Below are 25,862 nucleotides of genomic sequence, written 5' to 3' on the forward strand. Positions count from 1 at the left end.
AGCTTCCAAACACTTGTGGTGGCAGGGAAACATCTTTTTCCTCCATTCACATTGTCTTCTTTTGCCTTCTTAAAGTCAAATTTGAGCTTTCCTCTTAGATTTACATTTACATTCACATTTATATGCCAAGCACACAGTTCTTTTTTTGTTGGCAAAGTGAGAAATGTTATTTAATGGAGAACATTCCAAGTTCTTTTTTTGTTATTGCTCTTTTTTTTTTCAGTGTTGTTTGAATGCTCTTTTTCAGCAGTGTTAAAATGGAGCTGCATGAGATTAAATTCAGAGTTTCCAAAATATTCCTATAACACCAATTATTTTACATAAATATAACACATTTTATGGTCATAAGCTAGGATTGTGGAAATGTATCTTTACAGTTCTCTTTAAAGCAATGACAATCTCAAGGCCGGCAAACTCTTCTCTGCTGGCAGAGAAGAGTCGAACCAGTTCAAATTCAGTCTGAAAGATTCGTTCACGAATTACATTGAATCTATCTGAGCGTTTTTATTTGAACAATTCATGACAAATCAGGTTTTCCCTTGAAATTAATAGTTACACCAAGTTATACCAAGTACACAAACAGTATTAATTTAAAATATGTATATAACTCTTACTATATAGTGCATAATAAAATAAATTGGACATCATGTCATTTCTTTGACTTGATAAACTGTTAAATAAGAAGTAACAAATAATTTAGGGAGCAATTTAGGATTGTAGGAACAGTGAATGTCTAAAGAGTTAAAGGGCCTTGAACAAACAGTATTTTGTCTTCCTGAAGAATCTCAATGAAGTACTATTTCCTTCATATTTACACTGTCTACTTATGTCAGATTTAGCACTCCATGAAAATCCATGCAATAGAAATAAAAAACAAAGCTATATAGTTTAACTTTGGAGCCTTTTTCCGCAAGACATACGACCGAGAAATTTATTTTTCATTTCTCAAACTGACTATCTGCATTTTTTAACAAATCCAAAGATGTGCTTTTTGTAGACTGTTTTAAATGCAAGAATTGCTCTTCCAGAAAATGTGCATAATGCATATAATTTTCTGCGTTGGTCAGGACGGACATGCAATGGCTCTTGCAGCTCCAAAATAAAAACAGCATCCTCATTCTCTAGCAGACATGTGGTTAAATAACCAATTCAGGGAAATGAGTCAGACTTTGCATCACTGATAGCGCAATTTATCCAATCAGAATTGTCGTTTTTAAGCAAAGTCCACCCCTTTTAGAGCATGCAGAATCTGTAGTGAATCCAAGTAGTGTGCAACCGTCGGGTTCCGGAAGAAAAAAAGTCCATTCCATTTTTCGATAGGGAAACTGATTTTTAATGATAACTAATAAACCTTTAAGGACAGTCTAACCTTGAGCTACAAGATTGTTAATCGATAGTATTTGCTTTTTGAAGCCTGTATTATTTCAACTTAGTTTTTAAATAATTGTGTTTAACAGCAAAATTCGTGGTGAAAAACTGCATTACTCATTATGCTTTACAGAAAATTACACCAATCAGAGAGTTGAAATGAGCAAAATGCACTAAAAGATCTCGTTAGCCCCGCCCATGAAGCGCTGTCGGGTCTGTTTCTGCTGTTTGTATTGCTTCATGGGATTGTAGTTCTTTCCCTCACTAACAACGTTAAGTATAATGCAGTCTTGAACCTTTGTATTTTTGCCTGATTTTCAAATACTTTTTTGCTTCAAATCAAAGTTTGTAATGTTATGATTCACCTCATAGCTGGTTGGCTAGGTGCAATGAAAACTTTTTTGAAATCTCTATGGGTGAAATAAATGGATAAAAAAAACTTCAAGAATCAGCAGCGTTGAAAAAGTGGACGGGCACTGTTGCACTCAGTAGAGTACAACAGTTGGATTACGGAATAAAAACATAATCAATTTTCTCCATAGGGAAGTTCATTTTAAAAAATAACTTCTAAACATTTAAAGACAGACCTACTGTGAGCTACGAGGTTGTTAATCGGTGGTATTTGATTCTGTTGAAGCCGTCAGCCCATGTTATTTCAGCTTAATTTTAAAATAATCATGTTTAACACTGGAATTCCTTGTGAAAAACTACATTACCCATGAAGCTCTAGAGAAAATTACACCAATCAGAGAGTCGAAAAGCCAAAAGATCTCATTAGCTCCACCCACTCCCATGAAGCACTGCAAATGACGTTATCGAGTCGATCTCTCTACGCTCTCAAAATACTTAAATACTTAATACTGTTTGCAATGCTTCATGGGATTGCTAAAGCCATTAAGTACACAGTCTAGAACCTTTGCATTTTTGTCCAATTTACAAATACTTTTTTGCTTCAAATCAAAGTTTGTTGTGTTGTGATTCACCTCGTAGCTGGTTGGCTTGGTTCATAATGCTTCACTGTAAAAAAAATCCCGTTGTTTCTACGGAAAAATACCGGCAGCTGTTGTTACCAGAACAATACTGTAAAAATGACATCAAACCGTAAACATACTTACGGAGTTACATGTGAATTTTACATTTTAAATATGTATATTTAACATTGGATTTCAGTACACTGTAAAAAAAAAAATCCCAGTAAAATTTACAGTAAAATAACATATTTCATTAACTGATATAATGTTAATTTACCAACCTAATGAAGTACTAATATCTGTTTTGTATCTTTATAATACACTGACAGTCACCAAACACAGTGTTGATAAGAGTCACATGATGAATCAAAGTTCATCACAAGCAGCTTTTCCACAAGCTGAGAAGGAAAATACTAATATATAGAAGGTGCACACAGTGTCATTCACACACACACTAAACACCATCATGGTAACATGCATGAAATTTTAAAAATGCAATAAACATTAATTTAACAACATTAGATGTAACATAAAACCCTAATGTACATAACTGATTAGAAAAAATGAGAAAAACTAAGAAAAAACAGAGTTATTTCAACAAAAATATATCAAATGTGAAGTGTCACGCAGGGAATTGTGGGAATGTCAATTTACGTTTTTTAACTGTAAATTTTACAATGAATTGTTATTTTTCACTTTCAAAAACTGTGAATTTAACGGTATTTTACCGTAAAATTACATTAAATGTACCGTAAGATCTATTACAGTTATTCACCGTATATAGTACGGAAACTTTCTGTAAACCAATTAACAGTTTTTCACCGCAGCATTTTTACAGTCTTTTACTGTTAAAATCACGGTAATTTTTTACAGTGTTTAATGAAGACCCTTTTAAAATCCCTTTTGGAAAATAGAATGGGAAAAAAGACTTCCAGAATGGGGCGGGTGCTGATGCACTTTATAGGAATCTACTTTCCAAATGATTCTTCAGCCAATCAAATGTTTTATTTATACTTGGTGGGCGTTGTCCTGCCCAGAGCCATTGAGTCTGGTCTTGCTGAGGCCTTTTAGCATTCAATAATGTACGTAATTACAATGAAAAGAATAAAGAATTTAAAATGAGTCATTGATTATTTTTACTTCAGATAATCATAAAGTGTTTCCTGTGCTTTTGTATCTTCAATTTGTTGATTTCTTACAAGGGGGTGATTGAAGTTATATAGACTGGCTTATGAATTTCATGTCAAGTTCATGAGTGTTTTGTGAAATGTCAGTAGTGTCCTTGGTGCAGTTTGCCGAGATGGAAATATATAGTGTCCATACAGGACCAGCAGTTAAAGCATTATCTAAGCATTTTAAAACATTTCCTCTTTCTGCCGTCCATGTTTGTAAGTGTCATCAGCCCAGCAGAGCTTTGCTCACACCTGACAGATGACAAGCCCCAGCTCGGAGGCTCACGTTGCAATCAAAGTTCTGTCACACCTGTCAATATCCCGCTGTCATAGCAACACTTCTTGTGAATGATGATGTGAGAGACGGTGGTGGTGGGTTGGGGGCTAACTTTGCATAAACAGTCACCCCCACCTCCAGAGGAAATATATGTTCTCCACTTCATAGCTGTCTCATAACAATGTACTTTTTATAGGACTTTTCTTCATTTAGAACTAGACAGGGAAATGCAGTTTTTTTATGTATTCACTGTGTTCTGATAATACAAAAGGTACTGAGGTTCTTTTTGTATAATTCACTTTGAAAAATGTGCTTATTTGTTTCTGTAGCATACTAGTTAACCCTCATGTTTTGTTTGGGGTTTTTAATAGTTCAAAAATATACTAAATTCATGACTTCATGACTGATCCTAATCCTTTGACAAAAATGAAAACAGTTCAATTATGTTTGGGAACTCAGAGACCAGTTTTTCATGTTACTGAAAGATTTAAAAAAAATAAGTTTCTATCTGACCGAATATTTTACAGCTTGGCATAATTAGAAAAAAAAAATTCATTATAGAAATTCCCAATCAATTTACATGACTTGGTTTAGAAATCACACCTTTTAAAGGATTAGTTCACCCCAAATTCTGTCATTAATTACTCACCCTCATGTCGTTCCACACCCGTAAGACCTTCTTTCATCTTCTGAAGACATCTTCGGATCTTTATGAAGTTTTTGAAGCGTCAAAGTGGTAGTTACAAAGGTAGTCAATAGAAGGAAATCTGACAACATTCTGTCATCAAAGAGATCTTCATTTGTCTTCTGAAGATGAACAAAAGTCTTACGAGTGTGAAACAACATGAGGGTGAGTAATTAATGACAAAATTTTCATTTTGGGGTGAACTAACCCTTTAAATATTTCCAGGTTTTTCAAGACAGTGTAAACTCTGGTTCATCAAAGAGAAAAACTAGTTGTTTAGGGGATTAATTAAAATACCTGTAACGAGACGGGACTCAGGCAGAGATCCATTTGCAAGCTTTATTATAAAAGAGCGTGGTCGTACAGGCAGGGGCAAACAGGAACAGCAAGGGACAGGCAGAATCGTGGTCGGGATACAGGCAGTAGTCAGGACAGGCAGATATCACTCACAGGTCATGAGACAATACACAGTCCAAAGGCAGGCATGAGGGTCGTACACGAAAGGCAAAGAAACAGGCAGGTAATCAATACAGGAAAACGCTCGGAATTGAACACAAGGTGAATCAAGACTTCGCAAAGAGGTGGTGTGTGAGTGAGTCTTAAATAGTCCAGATAATGTGCTAAGCTGTATGTGGCAATGGGTGATTGGTGTGGAGTGTGCATGTGACTGGCAGGGAGGATTATGGGAAGTGTAATCCGGAACTGACAGGATTGGTGACAATACTTTTAAAATTATCTTGATTTTTAGTTGTTTCTACTTATTTTAATGCTTATTTTAAATCATTTTAGTCATCTAAAAGCCCCCTTGGAAGTTTGCTGAGGCCCCCTATAGCGGGCCCTGGACCCTTGATTTAGAGCTGCTGATTGACTGATTTTAGAGATTTCTTTTTTTGTCAGTCAAATTTACTCCAAACAGAAACAATGTTATTTTAATGGTTGCCAGTTACATTCTTTTGCCATGAATTTCTTCTGCTGAACACAAAAGAAGATATTTTGAAGATGGGTAACCAAGCAGTTTATGAGCCCTATTGACTTCCAAATTCTATGGAATCAACTGTTTGGTTACCAACATTCTTCAAATTATCTTCTTTTGTGTTCTGCAGAAGAAAGAAATTCATAGTTTTGAAACAACTTGAGGGTGAGTAAATGATGACAGATTTGTTTTTTGTTTTTTTTGTTTGTTTTTTGGTGAACTATCCCTTTAAGAATATTGACAGGAAAATAAGATGTTAATTTTGATTTTTGCTATTATTGTTTTTACGCTTGGACTCCAAACAATGAAGTTAATCTCAACAGAACATGAGGATCAAATCAAATAGCCTATTAAAGTATGCTCAGAAAATTGACATATGCAATTTAACGACTGTCTAGAATTTTGTTATATATCACATTTGAAATCCTATGATTGGGTCAGTGCAGGGGAGGAAGGTTCTATTAAATCTGTCTGGGTGAGGCATTCACAGTTTTAAAGCGTTTACAATATCCTGGCCATATTTCAAAGCCTATCATCACCTTCAGATTAAAGCTGACGCTGATGTCTGCCAACTCGCATTAATCAGAAAAGTGTCACAATGGGTTTTGCAACAGTTAAGAGTCAATGCTAATGATGTCTGCATTTCATGTGTCCTCTGCAGTGGATTATTAATCATGATCTATGATATTTGCTGTTGAATTGTTGTCTAATCATTCAAAGAGTTTGTAGTTATTTACAATGTTTTTTTTTTTAGATATGTTTCACTTAAATTGATTCCTGCCATGCAAAAACCCAGTGAATGGAAACTCATGTCTCCTGTGCATTTACATGAATCGGAAGGGACAGCCTCGTCCTTGACAAGTACACCTGTCACAGGGTCAAGTCAGATCACATTGGCAGAGTCAAGCATGTTGCGCTTGGTGTCTGCGTTTGTGTTTATTTCAGGATACATTTGTTGTAGTAACTAGCTGGCTTGTAAAGCAACAGCGAATGAAGTAAAATGTATTTTCAGATATACTTTGTAATAAACAGAAAATGTAAAGAGATGAGAGAAATCATACCATATGCATTGCAACATGGTATTTTACACTATGCGACTACAGTAAGCAGTATTTTTTGCATTATGTTATTCTTTTTATACAACGCTTTATTTCACTGTCTCTATATTTTGTGCTTTTTGCCACAAATATACAGTATAGATACTTGCATGACATGATGATTATTTATTATATAACTTTTAGATTTATAACCTCTTGTTTTGTGTTTGTATTTTTAAAATAGGTAGCGCATACATGAAATTATGACACGATGGCTGTAGGAATTATGTGGAAAATGGACAATGATGACCAAATGGTAGGATTATTAATTTTGATGTTTTCTTTTGAGTCATATCATTATATAAATTACATCTTTTTGAATAGTTTTAAATATTAATTAATTCTCTTTCAAGGCAAGTTTGAGTTGAAATAGTTGAAATAAGCTGTTTTGACAGATAATGGTACCATAAGACAAAGGCCAAGCAGGATTCTTCCTGAGCATTTTTATGAAAGGTAAGAATTTCATGCCTTTTCCACATTTAAGTTATATGTGCACACGTTTTATCTGAAAAAATATTTTTATTCATTTTAGCAATAATGTATACAGCAATAGTAGTATATTGTTTTATTAATCTGAAAGTAAATGCTTTTTTCCATTTATAAATGCACAATGAGTTTTTCTCTAAAAAAAACTACAGATGTTTCCTTTGTGAATTCTTTCTTAGGTAAAATGTAATATCCTTACACCAAGCTGATGGACAGAGTTGACACCTCTGTCTCACAGCTCATGTTATTATTGGGGCATTTTTTCATGAGGGAAGGACTCACCCTGCCAAGCACACAGGCTGATGTTCACAGCTTTGACAAGATTCTGCACCTCTTTGATGTCTGTATGCGAAGATGTACGTGCGTGTGTTCTCCAACACGTTATCACGTCTCTGTCATTCTTCTGTGCCGAACTGACATGTTGAAGGTATGGGACAGCAGCATGAGAGACTGTGGGTGTGTTTGTGTTCATGTTTGTGCTGTCGCCGAACAATATTATAAGGCTATAACTAAATTACAACTAAAACAGCTTGCATGACTGATTGGATGAAGAAATGTTGATGTAACCATCATTGCTGTTGTTATTCAATGTTTGCTCTGGTTTGGACAAATTTAAAAAGTAGAGTGAAGCTCATCTATAAAATGTTTAATAATTATTTTACTATATTAGACCTTGATGTCACATCTAATTTTCAGAGATATTTAGGTTTAAGGTGTACTTTATTGTCCCAAAGGGAAATTTATCTTGGGCTCAAGAAAAAGCAGCCACTAGTAAATCATTAACGCACAACATTTTGATGCATAAACACAAATACATAAACACAAGCATAAGCATTTACTGAATCAAAGATAAATCAGCAGTCCTTGACTCTAGAAAATAAAATTAACATTAACGCTGCAGTCATTAACGCTGCCTCTTTGTCGCCATCTCTGTTCGAAACCTGCAATTGCAGTTATCTTTGAGTTTTGCATTGGCACGAATCAAGACATTTTCAGCTGGTTAAACTTAGAAATGAAAGTTCACCTGCTGCCTTAAAAATGTGAGTTAACTCAACTTGAAGATAACCTTTGTTTCAACTCAAAAAATAGTCGACAACTACTTACTTTAAGTTAAAAATTAAACTTAACTAGTTCGTTTCCTCATAAAATCTTTAAGCTAATAAGGTTAAGCGTATTTGGCTTGCTGTCCGCTGTGGAGGGGCTCGAGGAAGCAGCTTCAACTCGAGCTTGGATATACCCCCCAGGGACTACTATTGCATGAAAGAGGAGTACAATAGATGAGATGCTTAATTTATGTGGTGGAGTTGGGGAGGTTGAGGGATATCGAAACAACTGATGCCAGAACAGGGTGAGTAGCTGCTTAGATGCTCTGGATGTAATTGAAAGATTAGGGTTCCCTCCTCTTGAGATTATGTTTGAGTTTCACTAATTGAAAGATTAGATGGGTTCTCTCCTCCCGAAATTACATTGTGAACTTCACTTAGTTGAGTTAACTTAATTTTTAAGGCAGCAGATGAACTTTCATTTCTAAGTTTAACCAGCTGAAAATGTTTTACTGTACGGGAACTTCGGAATCATAGATTGTAGTCTTGGAAGTATGACCAAAATAGGAATTTTTGCTGGAAAGTATCATCTTAACAAGTACTGTAACTAACAAATCTGCCACTTTTGTTTTGACCAACTGAGAGAAAAAAAAGCATTACAATAAATTGCTCTACCAATGGTAATTAAACAATCGCTTAGCTCGGATCACTTCAATTCGTGTAAATTATTATTATTGCTGCTATACTTTGTTCTCAATGTTAACAACATCAGCATTGCGTGACTACGTGTATTTAGTGTGTATTAGCATTACCTGCAGATTTCAATTTCTGTACAGTCTAATCTCTAATTGTCCAATTAACTAACTGTCCATTTGTCATACCATACAATCCGGCATCAAAATGATATGTTTAATTATTGCAGCTGCTTTGAGAAAAGGCTACAAATGATCTGCCACCTTCAGCATCCTTACATGCAATATAGCCTACTAGCTGGGACTCCTTCTTTATGTAAACAGACGTGACGTGATGATGCATGCTCGAAACCCACCAGTACCACTCGAATTAGAAAACATTATTGCAAGCTTATCGTTGTGAATCGGGCTAAGGTAAGGAGATAGTTTGAACACTGGCTGGTTATGTACTTGCTCAAAAATTGATTTTGGATCATTTTTAACCAAAAAATTACAGACTGCAGCTTTAAGTATAACGATTTTATTTATTTGTGCTGTTAAACTTTTTATCTGTAAAACTTTATCAATTAGGTTAGAAATGACTGAACTGACCATTAAATGTAGCACTGCTACATTGCACTGCTATCTGCCTCTCTGTAATGCAGATCAGAGCTGGCATTGACGTTGAATGAGAGGTGGCCAAACATGATCATGACAGTCAAACAGAAAGGCCAGACAAGCAGACAGATGTCTTATCGGTGATTTTCAAAACACTGTATTTCAACTCCTTCAATGTGTGAATAAAGGGGACAGGAAGTGGCAGTTTGGCAGCTCCAACCAGGAGTGTCACACTGAATCGTGTCCCCTGCCATCTCTGTACGGCTAGCGCGGCCCAGGAGGTCGCGTGAAGCGCTCAGCTCATGCATTTCTGGGACGTTGCATCTAAACGCCACCTATGCATACGGCTGTGGCGTGCGGAGAGGGACGATGGACAGGGATGAGACCGTTACCACATTTCGAATGAGCCCTGACAGAACATGAGTGGATGCCTTGTCAGATCATTCTGAATACACAATGTCAGATGTCTTGCCACCATGTCAGACAACTCTAGCGATGGTAGAGCTAGCATGCTACAATGTTCAGCTTCTTTTTTGAAATCTTGACATGTCTGAGATTTCTGCTCAAAATGAGGTCATTTCAAGTGAAACAAGATAGAGGAAACATTTGTTTAAGGCTAGTGAATATGCTTATTTTATAATTCAAAACAATGTTTTAAAAAAAAAATGTTAGGTTTAAAAGATTATTTTGTGGACATTTGGACGCAGCTGTATACATACATTCTTAAATGAACACTCAAACAAACGTAAATCTAACCACATAGACAAACATGGGGCCTCATTTATAAAACATGCATACACACAGATTTGATTTTAGAGTGTGCGTACGCTTAACATTCAACATTCTTGCCAGCTTTCATATTTATAAAAATGGATTTTGATGTGGAAATGTGTTTAGCGCCACGTCAGGGTCCAAACAGACGTACGCACTTTTCCTTGTGGCAGAGAGTCAGAGTACTGCAGGTATTTAGAAATCTAAGCAATTCTTGCTGCTCGCCATTCTTAAAGGGTTAGTTCAGCCAAAAACGAAATGCCGTTCATGTCGTTCCAAACCCCTAAGACCTTTGTTCATCTCCAGAACACAAATCAAAAATATATTTTTGATGAAATCCAAGGTTTTTTTATCCCCCATAGAAAGCAACGTAATTTTGCCATTCAAGGTCCAGAAAGCTAATGAAGACATAGTTGAAATAGTCCATGTGACTATAGCTGTTCAACCTTAATGTTATGAAGCGACGAGAATACTTTTTGTGCGCAAAAAAAAAAAAAAAATTTTACAACTTTATTCAATCATTTTCAATAATACCTTATCAGTCTCGTACGCATTTGACGCAGTGCAGTGCTTCCGTGTTTACGTACGAATGCCCGCTCAGTATTGGTCGGCGCTGTTCACATGAGCACCACAACATATGCTTGTGATGCTGACACAAGAGCCGGCAAATAATGAGCCAGCATTCGGACTGCAGTGCAGTGTCTGCGTACAAGACTGACAGGGTAGAGAAGAAATTGTTGAATTTTTGTTTTGTTTTTGTGCACAAAAAGTATTCTCGTCACTTCCTAACATTAAGGTTGAACCACTGAAGTCACTTTGACTATTTTAACAATGTCTTTACTACTTTTCTGGACCATGAATGATGGTAATTACGTTGCTTTCTATGGGGGATTAAAAAAAACATGGATTTCCTCAAAAATATCTTAATTTGTGTTCCGAAGATGAAACATATAACTGTGAGTGCTTAATGACAGAAATTTCATTTTTGGGTGAACTAACCCTTTAAGTAAAGAATTTGGACATTGGTGCTGTTATATGTTAATGACATTGACATTAAGTAGGTGGTGTCAACAAGGTGGAGATCTGAAAATAGATATTTTTTAAATCCCAAATGATCAATGTGCCCTTAGACTTTTTGTCCCTACTGTGTAACAGATGCTGTCTGTTGTTCAAGAGTGGCTTGACACAAGGAATGCGACAGCTGAAACCATGTCTTGTATACGTCTGTGCGTAGTGGTTCTTGAAGCACTGACTCCAGCTGCAGTCCACTCTTTGTGAATCTCCCCCAAATTTTTGAATGGGTTTTGTTTCACAATCCTCTCCAGGGTGCGGTTATCCCTATTGCTTGTACACTTTTTCCTACCACATCTTTTCTTTCACTTCGCCTCTCTATTAATGTGCTTGGACATAGAGCTCTGTGAACCGCCAGCCTCTTTTGCAATGACCTTTTGTGTCTTGCCCTCCTTGTGCAAGGTGTCAATGGTCATCTTTTGGACAACTGTTAAGTCAGCAGTCTTCCCCATGATTGTGTAGCCTACAGAACCAGACTGAGAGACCATTTAAAGGCTTTTGCAGGTGTTTAGCTGATTAGAGTGTGGCACCAGGTGTCTTCAATAGTTCAATGTGCCTTTTCACAATATTCTAATTTTCTGAGATACTGATTTTGGGATTTTCCTTAGTTGTCAGTTATAATCATCAACATTAAAAGAAATAAACATTTGAAATATATCAGTCTGTGTGTAATGAATGAATATAATATACAAGTTTCACTTTTTGAATGGAATTAGTGAAATAAATCAACTTTTTGATGATATTCTAATTATATGACCAGCACCTGTATAGCCAATGGACAAAGTAAATCTAACCAGAACTGCAGAACGCATCTTATAGATATGCAGTCATACTGTGGGTAATCTACAGTATATTGTTTGTGCTGGTGTTCCAAGAGTCCTTCATTTGTAAATATTTGAAACTGATTTTTTTTTTTTTTTTCTGACATAACTCAGTTAGGTTCTGTAAGGTGGTACAGCCAACGTGTTCAGCAAAGATTCTAGTTTCTAAATTCTGTCAAGAGAGGCAGGGAATAAAATAATTAATTGAGCAAAACTAACACTGGTTCTCAGTGAGATATCCAACTCAGTTCTCTTGGGGGTTGTTTCACTCTAGTGTATAAAAATGAAATATATGCTCTTATTTATACACCAACACATCTTGTTTTAGACCTTCCTTTTCTTGCAAATATAGCTAGATCAGCCAGTGTGTTCCTCTCAAGCGTTTTACTTGGTCAGCACTTCACTCGCAGTCAGAAATGTTGCTTAAGGTATCACTTAAGGTGTTGGAAAACAGGATCAAACGGGTTGATACACAGCTTTTGACATGCTATTTGAGCATGTTGCTCACTATAATTGGTCGTGTCATCATGCATTAAATTAACAATGTATGGTGTAATGCCCTGAAACGAGTGTCTTTTGCAAATCTGTCAGATATCATGTGAAAATGCTCTTGACAGCTGTCTGGGGAAATGCTAGTGAATAGCAATTCAGCTGCTCAAAATATTCCCTGTCCAGCTGTTAAATATTTTGGACGTACAACAACTTTCTTGAGTTTGTTTATTGGGCAGATCGAATATAATGCACCATAGTTCTTCAAACTGCTTCGTTTTTCACTTATGATCTTCCATGACTGAACCAATATCACATTTACATCATATTTAAAGCACTTCAGCATAAATTATGTCCAACTTGATTTAAACTGACTGCACTCACTGCAGTAGTAAGACAATTTTCCCATTCTTTAAGAAAAAGGAAAATGACCTTAACCCGTACCCTTGTGCTGAGAATAATTCAGTCAGTGTGGACTCTGTGGGCAGCTGCCTCGATTCTGTCCCATGAGTGCTTTGGAGCTGTCATAAACTGTCACGTCAACTCAGGTCTGGTTACAATATGAACTGACACTCAAGTAGCGGGTGAACATGATTTCCAAGAGGCCATGATAAGATGAAGATTGTTCTAGCTCATTGATCAATTTATATCAGGTTAACCATGAAAATGTTCTGCTAATTACACCAGAACAAAGATCCACTCTTGAAGTTACATGTTGAAATATTTACGAAAATTTATGTTTGAAATCATGTCACTTTTTTTTCAGGTACTGGCCCGAAATGCTATAGTTTTATAACAGCTAACTTCAGAGATGTCAGACAAGAAATAAGGATGAGTCTAGTACAATCTGTACAGCTTTTCACATCAAATTCAAGCTACTGTTTTCACATCAACTCTTTTTCGATTGGCACATGTGTCAGAATTCCTGTTCAAACTTGTCTGATCAGGTTGAAGCTTATTGCACTGTCAAACGTAGCTCTCTTCTCATTAGTCTGGGCCCCTTCCCATCAGTGCATGCACTCAAATTAGATTGACATCCAAACTGTTCAGATATACAAAGCAATTTAGATGATATTCATTAGAGCGGTGACATAGGCTGATGTGACTCTGACAGGGAGCACTTCTCTCTCTTTTTCTCTCTTATTTTATTACCACTGAGGCGTGACTACCCCCACTGAATTCACTGTACCAAGAGAACAAAACAAAAAGACACAACAATGTCAATTCAATTCAATCTGCCAATACTGGATAGGAAACAAGCTAACATTACAAAAAGTACAGACATCGGAGTATATGTTTAAACTTGGCACGGTAAGAGTTAAAAGATCTGCACTAAAAAGGAAGTAATTGCAGTAGAATCATGAGATTTGAAAAAGCCTTGGTCCAACTATATGACAAATTAAACAATGGGCTTTAAATAAATTTAAACATCATTTAAATAGAATAAAAATGTGAATTGCATGAGTCATATATAAGAGAAAAAGACAAACAGACTTTGTTTTTTTTATAAAAAGTTTTTTTTTTTTTTTTTTTTTTTTTACATTTTACATATATGGATAGCATGCCTCATTCAATGTATTAACATTCAACAAAAATGGTGTAAATAAGTCAAAAATGTCTGGTTAAATAGTCTGATTAACAAATCTGGCTACAATAAAAATTAAGAAATGATACAGAAGTGAAAAAAGCATCTGTAAAAAAGCAAGTCATGGCAATTTATATCAACAACAAAAAGGTTTAAGACTTTCAAGTCTTTTATACACTTTATACACACAGTTCTTTAGTTATACATCTAAATAAATCAGATTCCTTATGCACAAACAAAGTAGTAGCACAGGCAATAAATGAAAGCAAGGAAAAGGCAAGCCATATTTTGGAAAATATGCATAACATAGTTTATCTATATACAAATGTACATTCTTTTTTCATCAGAACAGAAACTTCTCCCAAAAAATTTTTCATGATTATTTAAGATTATTAATAATTTTAAGACACATGTTTATAGATTTCTTATACAGAGTATCTATTTGGTAAAGCTGGCAGTAGCCACCTTAGAATGTTTAATGCTAAATTCCCATGGCAACACCAATGATCACAAAGCTTAGCCTACAAGGCCAATTGTGTATGTTAATGCAACAATATATACGTATCTGTGAACAAATCCTTACACTATGATCCATCCTACTGTCTGTTCTCAGCTTAGAGTACAATAAATATCTTCACATACAATGTTAACTGTATGATTTTATGTCTTGTTTGTATGTTACAGCGCTGGCACTGGTAGCAGTTGCTCCTGACATCCTCTAGCTGGTGATACAGCAGGAAGCACAGGTTTTATGAGAGTGCTTTTAGAATGCTTTGTAACCTTCCGGTTGAGATCCTTAGAAGAAAGTTTAGCCAAGTCTTTCATTTTAAACCCAAGGTGTGACTCAAGGTGAGAGATGTATGTAGAACGAGCTTGAAACTGTGTTGCACATTCACTACAGTAGAAAACTGGGTGCCCTGAGTCAACGTTCTTTATGAACTTTGTTCTGCCTGTTCGTCTGAGCTGGTATTTCACATTGGCCAGCCAGTGGCTGATGGTTGTCATAGACAGACCTGTTATATGTGATATGACCATCCTTTCCTGGGAGCTCAAGTCTGATATCACATATTTTCCATCAACTGTCTGCCTGAGGCAGGACGTGAACTGAGCCTGCAAAATCAGCAAGTGCTGGGGTTTCCAGTGTGACTGCCTACCTTTACGTTTGTGCACCATTGATGTATCCTCTGCCTCATCTGAAGTGTGAGAACCCTCGATTTCTGACTGCTCTGGCCTACATAAAAGTGTTGGGGACTTCAGAACTTGAGAGTCTGAGAGATTACGCAGCATGTCTGAGATGTCAGAGAGGGCATTTTCACGCAAAGGACTCACTGGTGTGAAGATTTTTGAACTAGTGGAATCACTCACAGATGCACTAGATACAGAGGAACTCACAGTTTTGCCTGGGAGAGCGGCAACTCTGAGACATTGTTCACTTTTGCCTTTGGACAAGTCTATCGGTTGGTCTCTGCAAATTTCATGGCAATCCGAATGTAACTGGCTAAGTTTCGACGAGTGTCCAGATGGACCGGCGAGAGCGGCCCTTTCCGCCATGCTGTTGCTCATCCTGAGAAGCATACTCATAGGGTCCTGGACAGGCCTTAGTGGTTTGGCAGCTTTACCCAGATGAAGGTTCATAACAGATTGAAGGGCACTTAGAGGACTGACAGAGGGTTGTTTTGGCTCAGGGTGTGCAGATAACAGACCAGCGTCATCGTATGGATCTGAAGTGGAGGTGGTGTGACTTCTGAAATCTTGTGTGTGCTTCTGAATTTCCCCTTCGTTTGTGTTACCCTCAGTGGCATTGCTCATAGATGTAATCATGCTATCCAGGCTTGGAGATTTTGGCGATTTCCCTTTAAGATTCATTAGCTGCCGATGTGGTGATCTCTGCCCATTCAAGTCATTAAATTGCCTGTCTACTTCAGCAACTTTTTCTGTTACTTTGTTTTCCAGTTTGTCCACCTCATGGAGATTAACTGCGGTTGAGGAACCTCTTGGTGGAGTGCCTGGAGGAATCAAATTACTTTTGTCTAAGGACTGGACTTCCTGACTACTGGCTGATTGTTTTAAAGAAGAAATATAGCCTGAGTTGTGCAGAGCAGGTTTCAGATGGTTTTGTAACTGATAAGCTGCATGAATGCTCTGGTAACCACCCCAGCTTGGAGCACCCCTCTGTGCTTTGTTAATGGCCGATGTAACTGTATTCTCCAGTGATTTTAGAATATCAAAATCCATTTTAGGGCTCTCTTTCAGATCCTCTTCAGTAAGGTAATCAGACTTTGCTAATGTGCTGAATTTCTGCTTATTTACATTTGCAGACTCCTTACATTCACTGTCTTTCTGAGAAGTAATTTCTTGTGTCTTGTTCTTGTTGTCCACAGTTGCTGCAGATGTAATGGATGATGACTCCAAGATTCCTGTGGCTGAGAGAGAGGAAGAACATGTTTTACCTGACTGAGACTTCTCAGACTTACTTTTGGAATGAGGAGGCTTGTCTGTCTTTTGCAATGAGTGGGCAACTTTAACAAAGTGGCCAGTCAACACCATATGAGCACTCAAATGCTGAATAGAGTCATGCAAAATCCCACACTCCATACATTTGAGATTCTGAGACTTGAACTGTATGCCTCGGCTTGTCGTCTTCTGATCTTTTAAGTCTTTGTCGGTTTGTTCAGAATACATCTGAAAAATATCACTGGCATGCCCCTCATTAGGACTTCTTGTTTGCTCTGTGGTTTGCAAAGATTTTGCAACATTCAACTCCACTGGAACCCTCTTCCTGAAAGAAGACACAACTTTAGCAGCAATTGCTGTTCTTGGCTCTCTCAGCGGAACCTTTTGGTAATGCTTAGTCTTTATCATGTGCACGCTGAGGTCTTGCAAAGATTCAAAAGAGTGTCCACAGTACATACAGCGTAGAACTTTCTGGGCATCTTCCTTTCCCTCCATCTCCAAAAGAGAGCGCTTACGTGGCTTGGACCATGACTTGGCATCCTTGCTAGCACTTTCAAGGTTGTCATCACGGTAGTGGTCTGTTTCATTCATGTGAACTGTGAGATCAAGCAGTGTGTCATATGCTGCACTGCAGCTTTTGCAGTGGAACTTGCTAGCACCGGTAAAGATGGATCCATAGAGTTTAGTGCTTTGGCGGTAGAGCTGGACAGTGGAGAAAATACTTGGTTCAAGTGCAATAGGTTGTTTTTGAGAGACCTGTTGGAATGTCTTTGCGATAGCAGACTGATGCCAATCATAACAGTTGCGTCCAGGACTGCTGTTGCTGCTACTGCTACCGCTGCTACTGGCTGGCTGTTCATCTGCATACGGTTGAGAGGAATTCAAGTTCAAAAATGACCAGTAGGGATTATTGAGGAAGCTTTTGTAAATAGCCTTCATCTGTTCTAGGCTGTCTGTAATACATACAGAGTGTTCAGAACTGTCTTTTAGAAAGTCTCTTCTGGCCCCCTCCTCTTTTTTGTTCAGGGTGCTCTCTGTATCTGACGTAGGGTCACTAGATTCACTTATGTGAGATTCACTGTCAACATCATGACCTGAAAGCTCAGCAGCAGGGGAATCTTGTTCATCCGCTGGGTTTTTTAAGTCTTCTCCCAAATCATTTTCATCCTGTGGTTTCTCATTGGTCACTGAGCAATCACTTCCAGTACCTTCAGTCTCTATGGGTGTCTCCTTAACATTCTCTGAATCATAAGCTAGAGGGGGGAAAAGAAAAAATAAATAAATAAATGCCATTTAAGTAACACTGAAAGGTAAACAAGCAAAACAAACATTAGCCTAATAATATTCTTCTATAAATGAAGTGAATGGGAAAATTCCTTCTGAAATTTACAGGTGTTCTTCCACACTGGCCCACAAAAGTCAAAGTCTTACATTCAAATTGCAATTCTGTATGCTGTTGTCTGCCTCAATTCAAATGCAAATCAAATTCAGGAACTGAATTAAATTCTGAATGGCATATAAGCACTGGTGCATCCCTAAGCAAACAACTGAGGACTGAGAAATAACTTTTTCTTTTAGAACAGATTTAGTCTAGTCTAGTCAACATCAAAGCCTTTTTAATCTAATAGTTTGCTGTTAAGCATATAATCATTTACAAGAGGTTGCACCTGCTACCATTTGGCCCACCTCTCCACATGTCCACACACCTGTGCACATATAAAGAGACAAATAGATAGAGGGAAAAGGTGGACAGATAGATTGAGAGGTTAAGGGGAATGACATAAGATGGCGGCACATAAGCCATCTGTCACTTTGAATCCCACCTGACGACTGTTCACCTTGGACAGGTGACGTGTTGCGAGAAAGGTGTCTGCTCGAGCACCTCAAGATGACAGATCCAAGGGGACACGGTCGCCCTTCTCCCTGCCAGCTGCCCTCACACCCTCAAAGAGCCCATCCACCACCGTCCTTCGGGACTGATGATCCCGTCTCCTGACAGCCTGTCCCCTGCTAGTTTGACACTGTCACTCTGACTTCGTAAGTGGAACAAATGCCCTCTTGAAAGCCATACCAACCCCCCCTTCTCTGTTCCACTCTATTCACTCTTGTTTGTGTGCGCATTTGTGATTATGTTGCTCATGTCAAAAGAAAAACGCTTGACATGTCAGATGTTTGGAAATACAGCAGGCCCTAAATTACAAGCTAACATGGTGTGCTGCTGCATGTGTGATTCAAGTGCATTGTCGCATGCTAACAGTCTCTCTTCCTTTCTCTCTCTTACAAGATCCACCACAGTCTTGACAAGAGTGTTAAAGCACAAATAGCTCTCATTTCAAATGATAATACACAATCTCACAAGCCTGCGCTTCTCTCATTTAGCCTCTCACTGGCTGTCAGCCAGGCGGCCTGCAGGATGGGGGCTCTAAAGGATAACTGGCAGGTGCAGGCCAGTCTTATCCCCTCTGTAGATTTGGATTGTCACTAGGTATCCATTACTTGCCAATCTCCTCTGATCGTGCCCGACAGCCTTGATCAAAAGATGTCATTTGAACGGCCTGATTTGGCATGAACTCCAAAGCAGTTCGAAAAGAGGGTGAACCAGGTGTAACTACAATGACATGATCATTTTCCTGCCCTCTCATATCCCTGAGACAATTACGGTGACACACTGAGGGTCCACAATGGGAAATTGCTTTTTTCTTATACAAATGCTGAAAACTTCAAGACTGTAACTTTTTTTTTTTGGGGGGGGGTGTTAAACGAGGCAAAATATAAAAGAGAATCAGAATAAATCAGCTTTAACTCACTGAGTTTGTTACTGTACATATTGTACAGATGTATTCAAGTCTGTCCTCATAAAAAAATCTTAGAGGGTGGACAAGTTCAAAAGACGTTCATCCTAAGGAAAAAAAAAAAAACTTTCACAAATGTGTGTGTGTGTATCCAAATTTGAACACAATCTTTAACCTCGAATGATTTATAATCCATCTCAGGAGGCACCTACCATAACCAATTATTCTCAAAGGCTTGATTGACAGCTTGGGTGATTTATTAAGCTAATAAAATGTGATGTGTGCAATGAGCTCTAGCAGAACAAAAATCCAGGAGACTTTAGTGGCACTTGCCCAGTTTGATTTATGTAACTATTACATTTGTCTCCATATGACCACTCATTAACCCCCTCCACCCTATAGACAGAAACAGCAAATAAGACATTTAAATTGGACCATCAAGTACTATACATACCATTATTTGTTTAATGTGCATGCATTATTGATTACTCTAAGACTGCACAGAGGTCAGACACATTTACAGTCAAAAGTAGGCATTTTTTGTGAATGCGCATCTACTCTCACAACTGCTTTGCACTTTGTGATTTCTAAACAGTCTAGATGATCAAATTCTTACATGAAGTGAAAATCAGAGGAAAATCATTTAATGCCATACATTAGTCTTGTTAGGTAACTTTGCAATAATACCCAATAAGATGATTATAATATGCATTTAAATGGTTGCTCGACATAAACAAAGCTTTCTGTTAGTAAATACTGTAGATTTTCATCCTCAAAGCTCACATGACTCACTTGCAACCTCACAGTGCGATACAGATTGAGGCTAACTGTGAGAATTGTTCTTGCTTGAGGCCATGCTAATGTGCAACACATGACACTTTGATCAAAATAAAGCAGCGTTCAGGCAACATGTTGAGATGCCCCCATGCCAAAAATAGTGTGTTCTTTGCTGCAAATGAAGCAAAGAACAGTGTGAATTTTTAAGCTCAATCAAAGTGGGCAAATAAAAAATTCAAAAAACACTGTTGGCGTATATCAGTACCCTGGGTCTAACCTTTTCTGTAGTGTTTCTATTTCTCTGCAGGAGAAACTTAAAACTGACCATTTACAGTAAATGCGGGAAGGCAAACAGTCTCTGTTGACTGGAATTCCACAGACCACAAACGTCCTTTCAGGGGAGATATCTCTCTAATTATCACTCTGTGTGCCTTTGATTCCTTTTCCCCCTTGACAACAGTGTGTCTGATGTGTCTCAGCTGCCAAGAGTGATTGGCAACAATTCTATGTGTATCTAAGCCAGCAGCTGCTGAGATGATGGCCCAGCATCAAAGAACTCAGTGAGATGGATGGCACTCATAATTCTACTCTGCAGGGACAAGGTGGGGGAGGTTGGGGGCAAAAACCAACATCAAAAAACCCCAGACTGTCACCCACCCACCCCCCAAGCTTTCAAGCGAGGCTTTGTCCCAGAGTTACCCTCTTTAATAAGCTTCCGATAACTAGGAATTGAGTTCACTGAGAATACTGAAAGGGTTCGTTGGGAACGCAATACCAAACTCCCTATCTTATCCGGCAATGACCACCCGGTGGACAGCTGGTGTCTCGTAACAAACATGGAAAGAAAGCAAAGCTATCCATCATAGAGAGGACATCTAAGACCCTGTGCTCTGTCTATGCCTCTCTAACTCTCAGGTTACAGGCTTACACAGCCGTCCAAATAATATTCACTGTGATAAATGGTCCTCTAAGCCGCCTACCTCTCATTAATCTCTTTCTTTAAAGGAGCATCCATCATGGAGCAGTGCTAGAGCTGCAGAAGAGAACGCTAGAGTTCATTTACAGGCCAGCTGTGTTTGAGTGATGCGTGTCATTTTTAGCTTGGGCGGTAATGCGCAGACGTGAACACATACAAATGTCCACGTACGTGAATACCCACAGACGAAGATGGATGCACGCGCGAACGCGCATTCTCGAGAAGCAGAGTCGACAATAGACCGACTGATTGATTGATTGATTTAAAACGTGGCTTGGTAGGTGAAAATTTTGAAATGTGCAATGAAAGACATTGCCACCTTTCTCTAAGGTAGAAATTATCATGCATTAAGCTAAATTAGAACTCATTTGTCGTTTCACTTGCTCAATATGTAATATATCTTAGTCCGTCATCGGCTGAGATCTCTACCCAAAGAGGGCTTTCAATGACTTAATGACTTAACAGCTTAACTCAGCAGTGTGACAATTTATTGAATTTTCTTGCTTGTGTGACTTTCTTTTAGTCTAACTGCAAACCCTATACAGCGCCATCTCCGTTTCGCTTTTAAACATTTGGCCTGTATCTATGACTTCCCAACTTTCTCCCCAGCCTTTTCTGTCTAATTCTCAACAATATTTCTCCTTTCTTTCCTCCCTCAGTGTCTCGGAAAGCCTGCGTGATAGATGACATGTGTCAGGATGCCAGAAGTAAAGGGTGGCAGCGTGATTAACGGCTCTGTTGAAAGGGTAATTGACGGTTTGGCATTGTGCTGATCTTCTCCACCAGGGTTTGGTTTCTGGACCCCTGAGGACCAGACTGACTCATTTTTCTAAAATGGACCGCAAGCTAAAAGCCACCTCCCATGAGAAAAAAAGAGATGGATTCTTGTCTTCTTAACAGAAGATTGATGTCTTCATTGTCAACACAGCAAAGTAACATTCATATAAGTTTACAACTACAATAGAGTGCTAGGTCAAATGAGAGTGTGTACAGATAGCAGGTCAATGATGTGACGTTCATCTTTTGTCCTTTCTATTAATTTATTTGAAAAATGCAATCAATACATACTATGACTTAAATACACCTCTTCTACAATAAGCATGATTTTAAGGGATCGCTGCAGACCCTTATGACTGTGTCAATAAGTCTGAAAATCTTTTTCTTTCTTTCTCTTTCTTTCTTTCTTTCTTTCTTTCTTTCTTTCTTTCTTTCTTTCTTTCTTTCTTTCTTTCTTTCTTTCTTTCTTTCTTTCTTTCTTTCTTTCTTGTCCCCTAGGGGCAATTGGTTTCACAGCAAGACCAGCATACAAAAGACAATTCACAATACATTAATAATTACATTTAAAACACAAGACAACAACAGGCTCAAACAACTACCTATGTCCACCTACTTCCCACATGCCAGATTTTATCAAAGAAATAGCAGTAGGAATAAATGAACGTTTGTACCCGTTACTCCTAACAGAAGGAAATCTTAACCGAGATCCTGAGGGTAAAAGCTGAAACTCAGTATAGAAAGGATGGGAGGTAACTGTTAAGATAGATTGAGCTTTTCTAACTACCTGGCGATCACACAATTAGATTTTTTTAATGCCAAAGTAAGGTTAGTTCATGTGGTGTGACTGCCCAAAAACTATTTATAATTCATAATATTTGTAAACAAACAAACAAAAAAAAAAACAGTAAAACACTTAATATTGTAACTACTATACTGCTTTTTCAAAAGTATTTTTTAGTTTAGTACAGTCATTTCTATAAACCTGGTACGTGCTTTAAACTCGATTTTTCCTTTTATTTATCATGGACACACTTATACCCCTCTTATACTTTCTAGTAAAAGGCATCTACTTATTTACTCAGCTATGACTTACAAAGTTTGGCTTAAATTAAAAAAATGTAAGCAATTTTAAGGATTAAACAGAACATTCATTTGTCCATCACAACCAAAACATCAATAAGAGTTATGAACACATTAAACCTGTATGAACACACCATCTGTGTTTATGTGTGAAATGTGTATGCAAGAATGTGTATGATTACTTTAATCTTTTGTCTCAGCCATGTGTAAATCAATGGGGTTCTAGCAGTTTTGAAGCTGTTGGCAGTGATTACAGGCATGCCTGGCTGGAGAGGTATGTTGACACTGGTTGGGATTAGGGAATGGTGGGCCTCTATGGTTTCCTGCCCTTTCATCACCGCCACCATCAAGCTCAGCTCCTGCGTCACATCCATGCATGACTGATGGCTGCTTGTCCGGATGACCTGCCTTGCACCTTAGATCTGACAGCGACTGATTTTACCCTTAGAAAGTGGGAGAAGGCAGGGCCTGGAGTCGCGCCCAACAGAGCCTGAGAACCGAGAAGATTTTTGGCCAGGGTGGCCCGTGGGATTTGCGGAGGCGTGTCCGATTAACTCACATTATCAACCCACACACAGACGGAGAGAGATCTAACTAACAAAGTTGAAGCAAAGTACAACTCTCAAAATAGATTTGATGTCTAATCTGTCGTTCCAAATATGGCTCAAAGCCTAACAGACAGATGAAAACATCCATTTCAGAGGGACTGTAGGTGGTTCCACATGTTTGTCTCCTCATAACAGTTCGGAATCATCTAGATTCCAGACAGGCACCAAAAAGCTCATTTGTCACGTAAAGGTGCTAAATTGGGTTATGGCGATAGGAAAGGCCAGCAGGAGTGGCTAATATCAACTTGATTACATCAAGAGAGCACAAACCTAATATGACTTGGTGACAGATGCATACCTTGTCATCTCCAATCATTACACATGTCAGGAATCCATCAAGTTTGCAGCTAATTAGGTGTGCTCAAATAAAGCAAAGCAAAATGTTTCTTTTTACAGAGCACTGCAAACCTTTAGGGCAAGAAAAAGAGGGAAAGAGTAAACTGCTATGAAATCTCTCATTAAGACTTCACCTACAAGATTGGTTATTGAGCTTTATATCCTCTACAGAGAAAAACAGTTAATCAGAATCAATAATTTGGTCATCATCAAGTTAAAAGTAAACAGCACATCACTAAATGTGTTCATACCTGTAAACCATAAACTCACACTTGTAAACCACCACGGTCACCACTCTGCACAGAGTCCATGAGTGAAGTTTGGTGGAGCATACTGATGAAATAAAAGCCCAGCAAGCTTATGGGAAAAAGAAGGAGAGCACTCACATGGCCTTGCTCTGATTGACCATTAAAGCCTTTGATGGATGAGGCTGTCACAAGGATAACAATTAAATCCAACATGAGACAAAGCTGTTCTGACAGGCCAGTCTAACAGAGCAAGCCATACCCCTCCATTAAACTCCACATCATCTCTGCCTCAAAATACACACACACACACACACAAACAGTGAAGGCTATATAATAATGGCTTTGTATCTGTTTCAAAGAGCTCTGCTATAAATATAAAAATGCCCCAGAACTCCTCCTCTTTCAAATAATAGGATACGATCTATTCTATTAAGCAGACAGATAATGTTTTGGTTAACATGAAGGCAGTTTCAGTGGTTCTCACTTTTTTAAAGGAGTCTCTGAAATGGTTATGTAAATAATGAGCTGATAAAAAGGGAATATTTTCTTAAAAAGCTGGTTTAAACTGCCAGTGCCAAGTTCTTGAAATCAAATTCATATTTATGTTATAGGCCTATATATGTATTTGGCCTATTATACTTTATTTCAACAACTTATTGACCTTGATATACAGATTCAGGGTCTAAATTGGTCTTTTCTGGATTGTTTTTTTTTTTCTTGTCACATGACAACAAAATGGCTTCCTGAATGTTGGTTATACCAAAGCTTTTAAAATATTTTTAAACAAAATTACATTGCTCCGTTTTACCTACTGACAATTTTGACCACAAAAACAAAACAAAAAAAGAATTAAAATTACAAACTTGTCATTATTCAAAAGCTGTATTCAAGTAATTTTGTACGAATTGCATTTTACTGTACCTTTAATTAACTTCTGACAAAAAAGGCAAAACATTAGCAAATAACATGACAAAAAAGTATGACTCAAATTAGGACAAGAAAAATATGTACACGTGAAAATATTCCAGGCAATTTTTCACAGCTTTTGTTCTTTATGAAATGTACTAAATCGAAATGTACACAATGGAGGACAGATGCACAAGAGCATCCTAATCAAATTCAGATGAACTTACCTGCCGCTCGTTTCGGCGCCTGCTGTTTTCTTCTCGGCATACTTGCGCGTAGACTGTGTGTCTATATACGCAACCTGAAATGATATTCAACTATGTATGCTCCCAGTCAGACGTGTCACCATTTAACAAAAGTACAGCGCGGTCACAAAAGCTACGCTACTTCGCACTGGGCATAGGAGAAAGCCCAGGTGCTCCGTGTTCCGCTGTGGTCTTTGTTTAAAGCCAGTCTGCTGGAGTGATGAGGGAAAACTGCACGGCAGGACAGTAACGCCTAGCCGATCGCTACGAGTTTGTCACGTCACTCAAAAGTCCGCGGCAACCGATTCACTCGCAGAAAGTATGGGGGCGTTCACACGTCTGGCTGTATCCAAAACAGCTAGATATAATGAAACGGAATGGCACGAAACGCAGGGGTTTCAGTCGTGAATAGAAGTTAATAAAAGTTACACACCGTTTAACTCGACAACGTTGATGTCGCAACATCAGAGAGACGCGACGCAGACCAAAGACATCATGCGTAGGTAGTGCGTTGACCAACAATTATACAATAACAGACTGACAACGCTTCCTGTGCTCCTGTTGG

General features: G+C 38.1%; 1 protein-coding gene across 1 annotated transcript; it reads right to left on the reverse strand.

Annotated features, from left to right (window-relative positions):
- Positions 1-14,048: 14,048 nt before the first annotated feature.
- Positions 14,049-25,862, reverse strand: tshz3a (teashirt zinc finger homeobox 3a). Its single transcript, XM_067390169.1, has 2 exons — positions 25,280-25,862; positions 14,049-17,805 (listed from the first exon to the last, which is right to left on the reverse strand). The coding sequence occupies exons 1-2, from the start codon at positions 25,317-25,319 to the stop codon at positions 14,777-14,779; spliced, it is 3,069 nt and encodes a 1,022-aa protein (XP_067246270.1). The 5' UTR covers positions 25,320-25,862; the 3' UTR covers positions 14,049-14,776.

The sequence above is a fragment of the Chanodichthys erythropterus genome, chromosome 7 (assembly GCF_024489055.1).
Source record: "Chanodichthys erythropterus isolate Z2021 chromosome 7, ASM2448905v1, whole genome shotgun sequence".
Lineage (NCBI taxonomy): Eukaryota > Metazoa > Chordata > Actinopteri > Cypriniformes > Xenocyprididae > Chanodichthys > Chanodichthys erythropterus.

Excerpts from the sequence above, each read along its gene's own strand:
- tshz3a (XM_067390169.1), bottom strand. The coding sequence starts at position 25,319 with ATGCCGAGAAGAAAACAGCAGGCGCCGAAACGAGCGGCAG. Across the intron at positions 17,806-25,279 it reads GGCGCCGAAACGAGCGGCAG|CTTATGATTCAGAGAATGTT; the intron begins GTAAGTTCATCT and ends TCCCCCCTCTAG.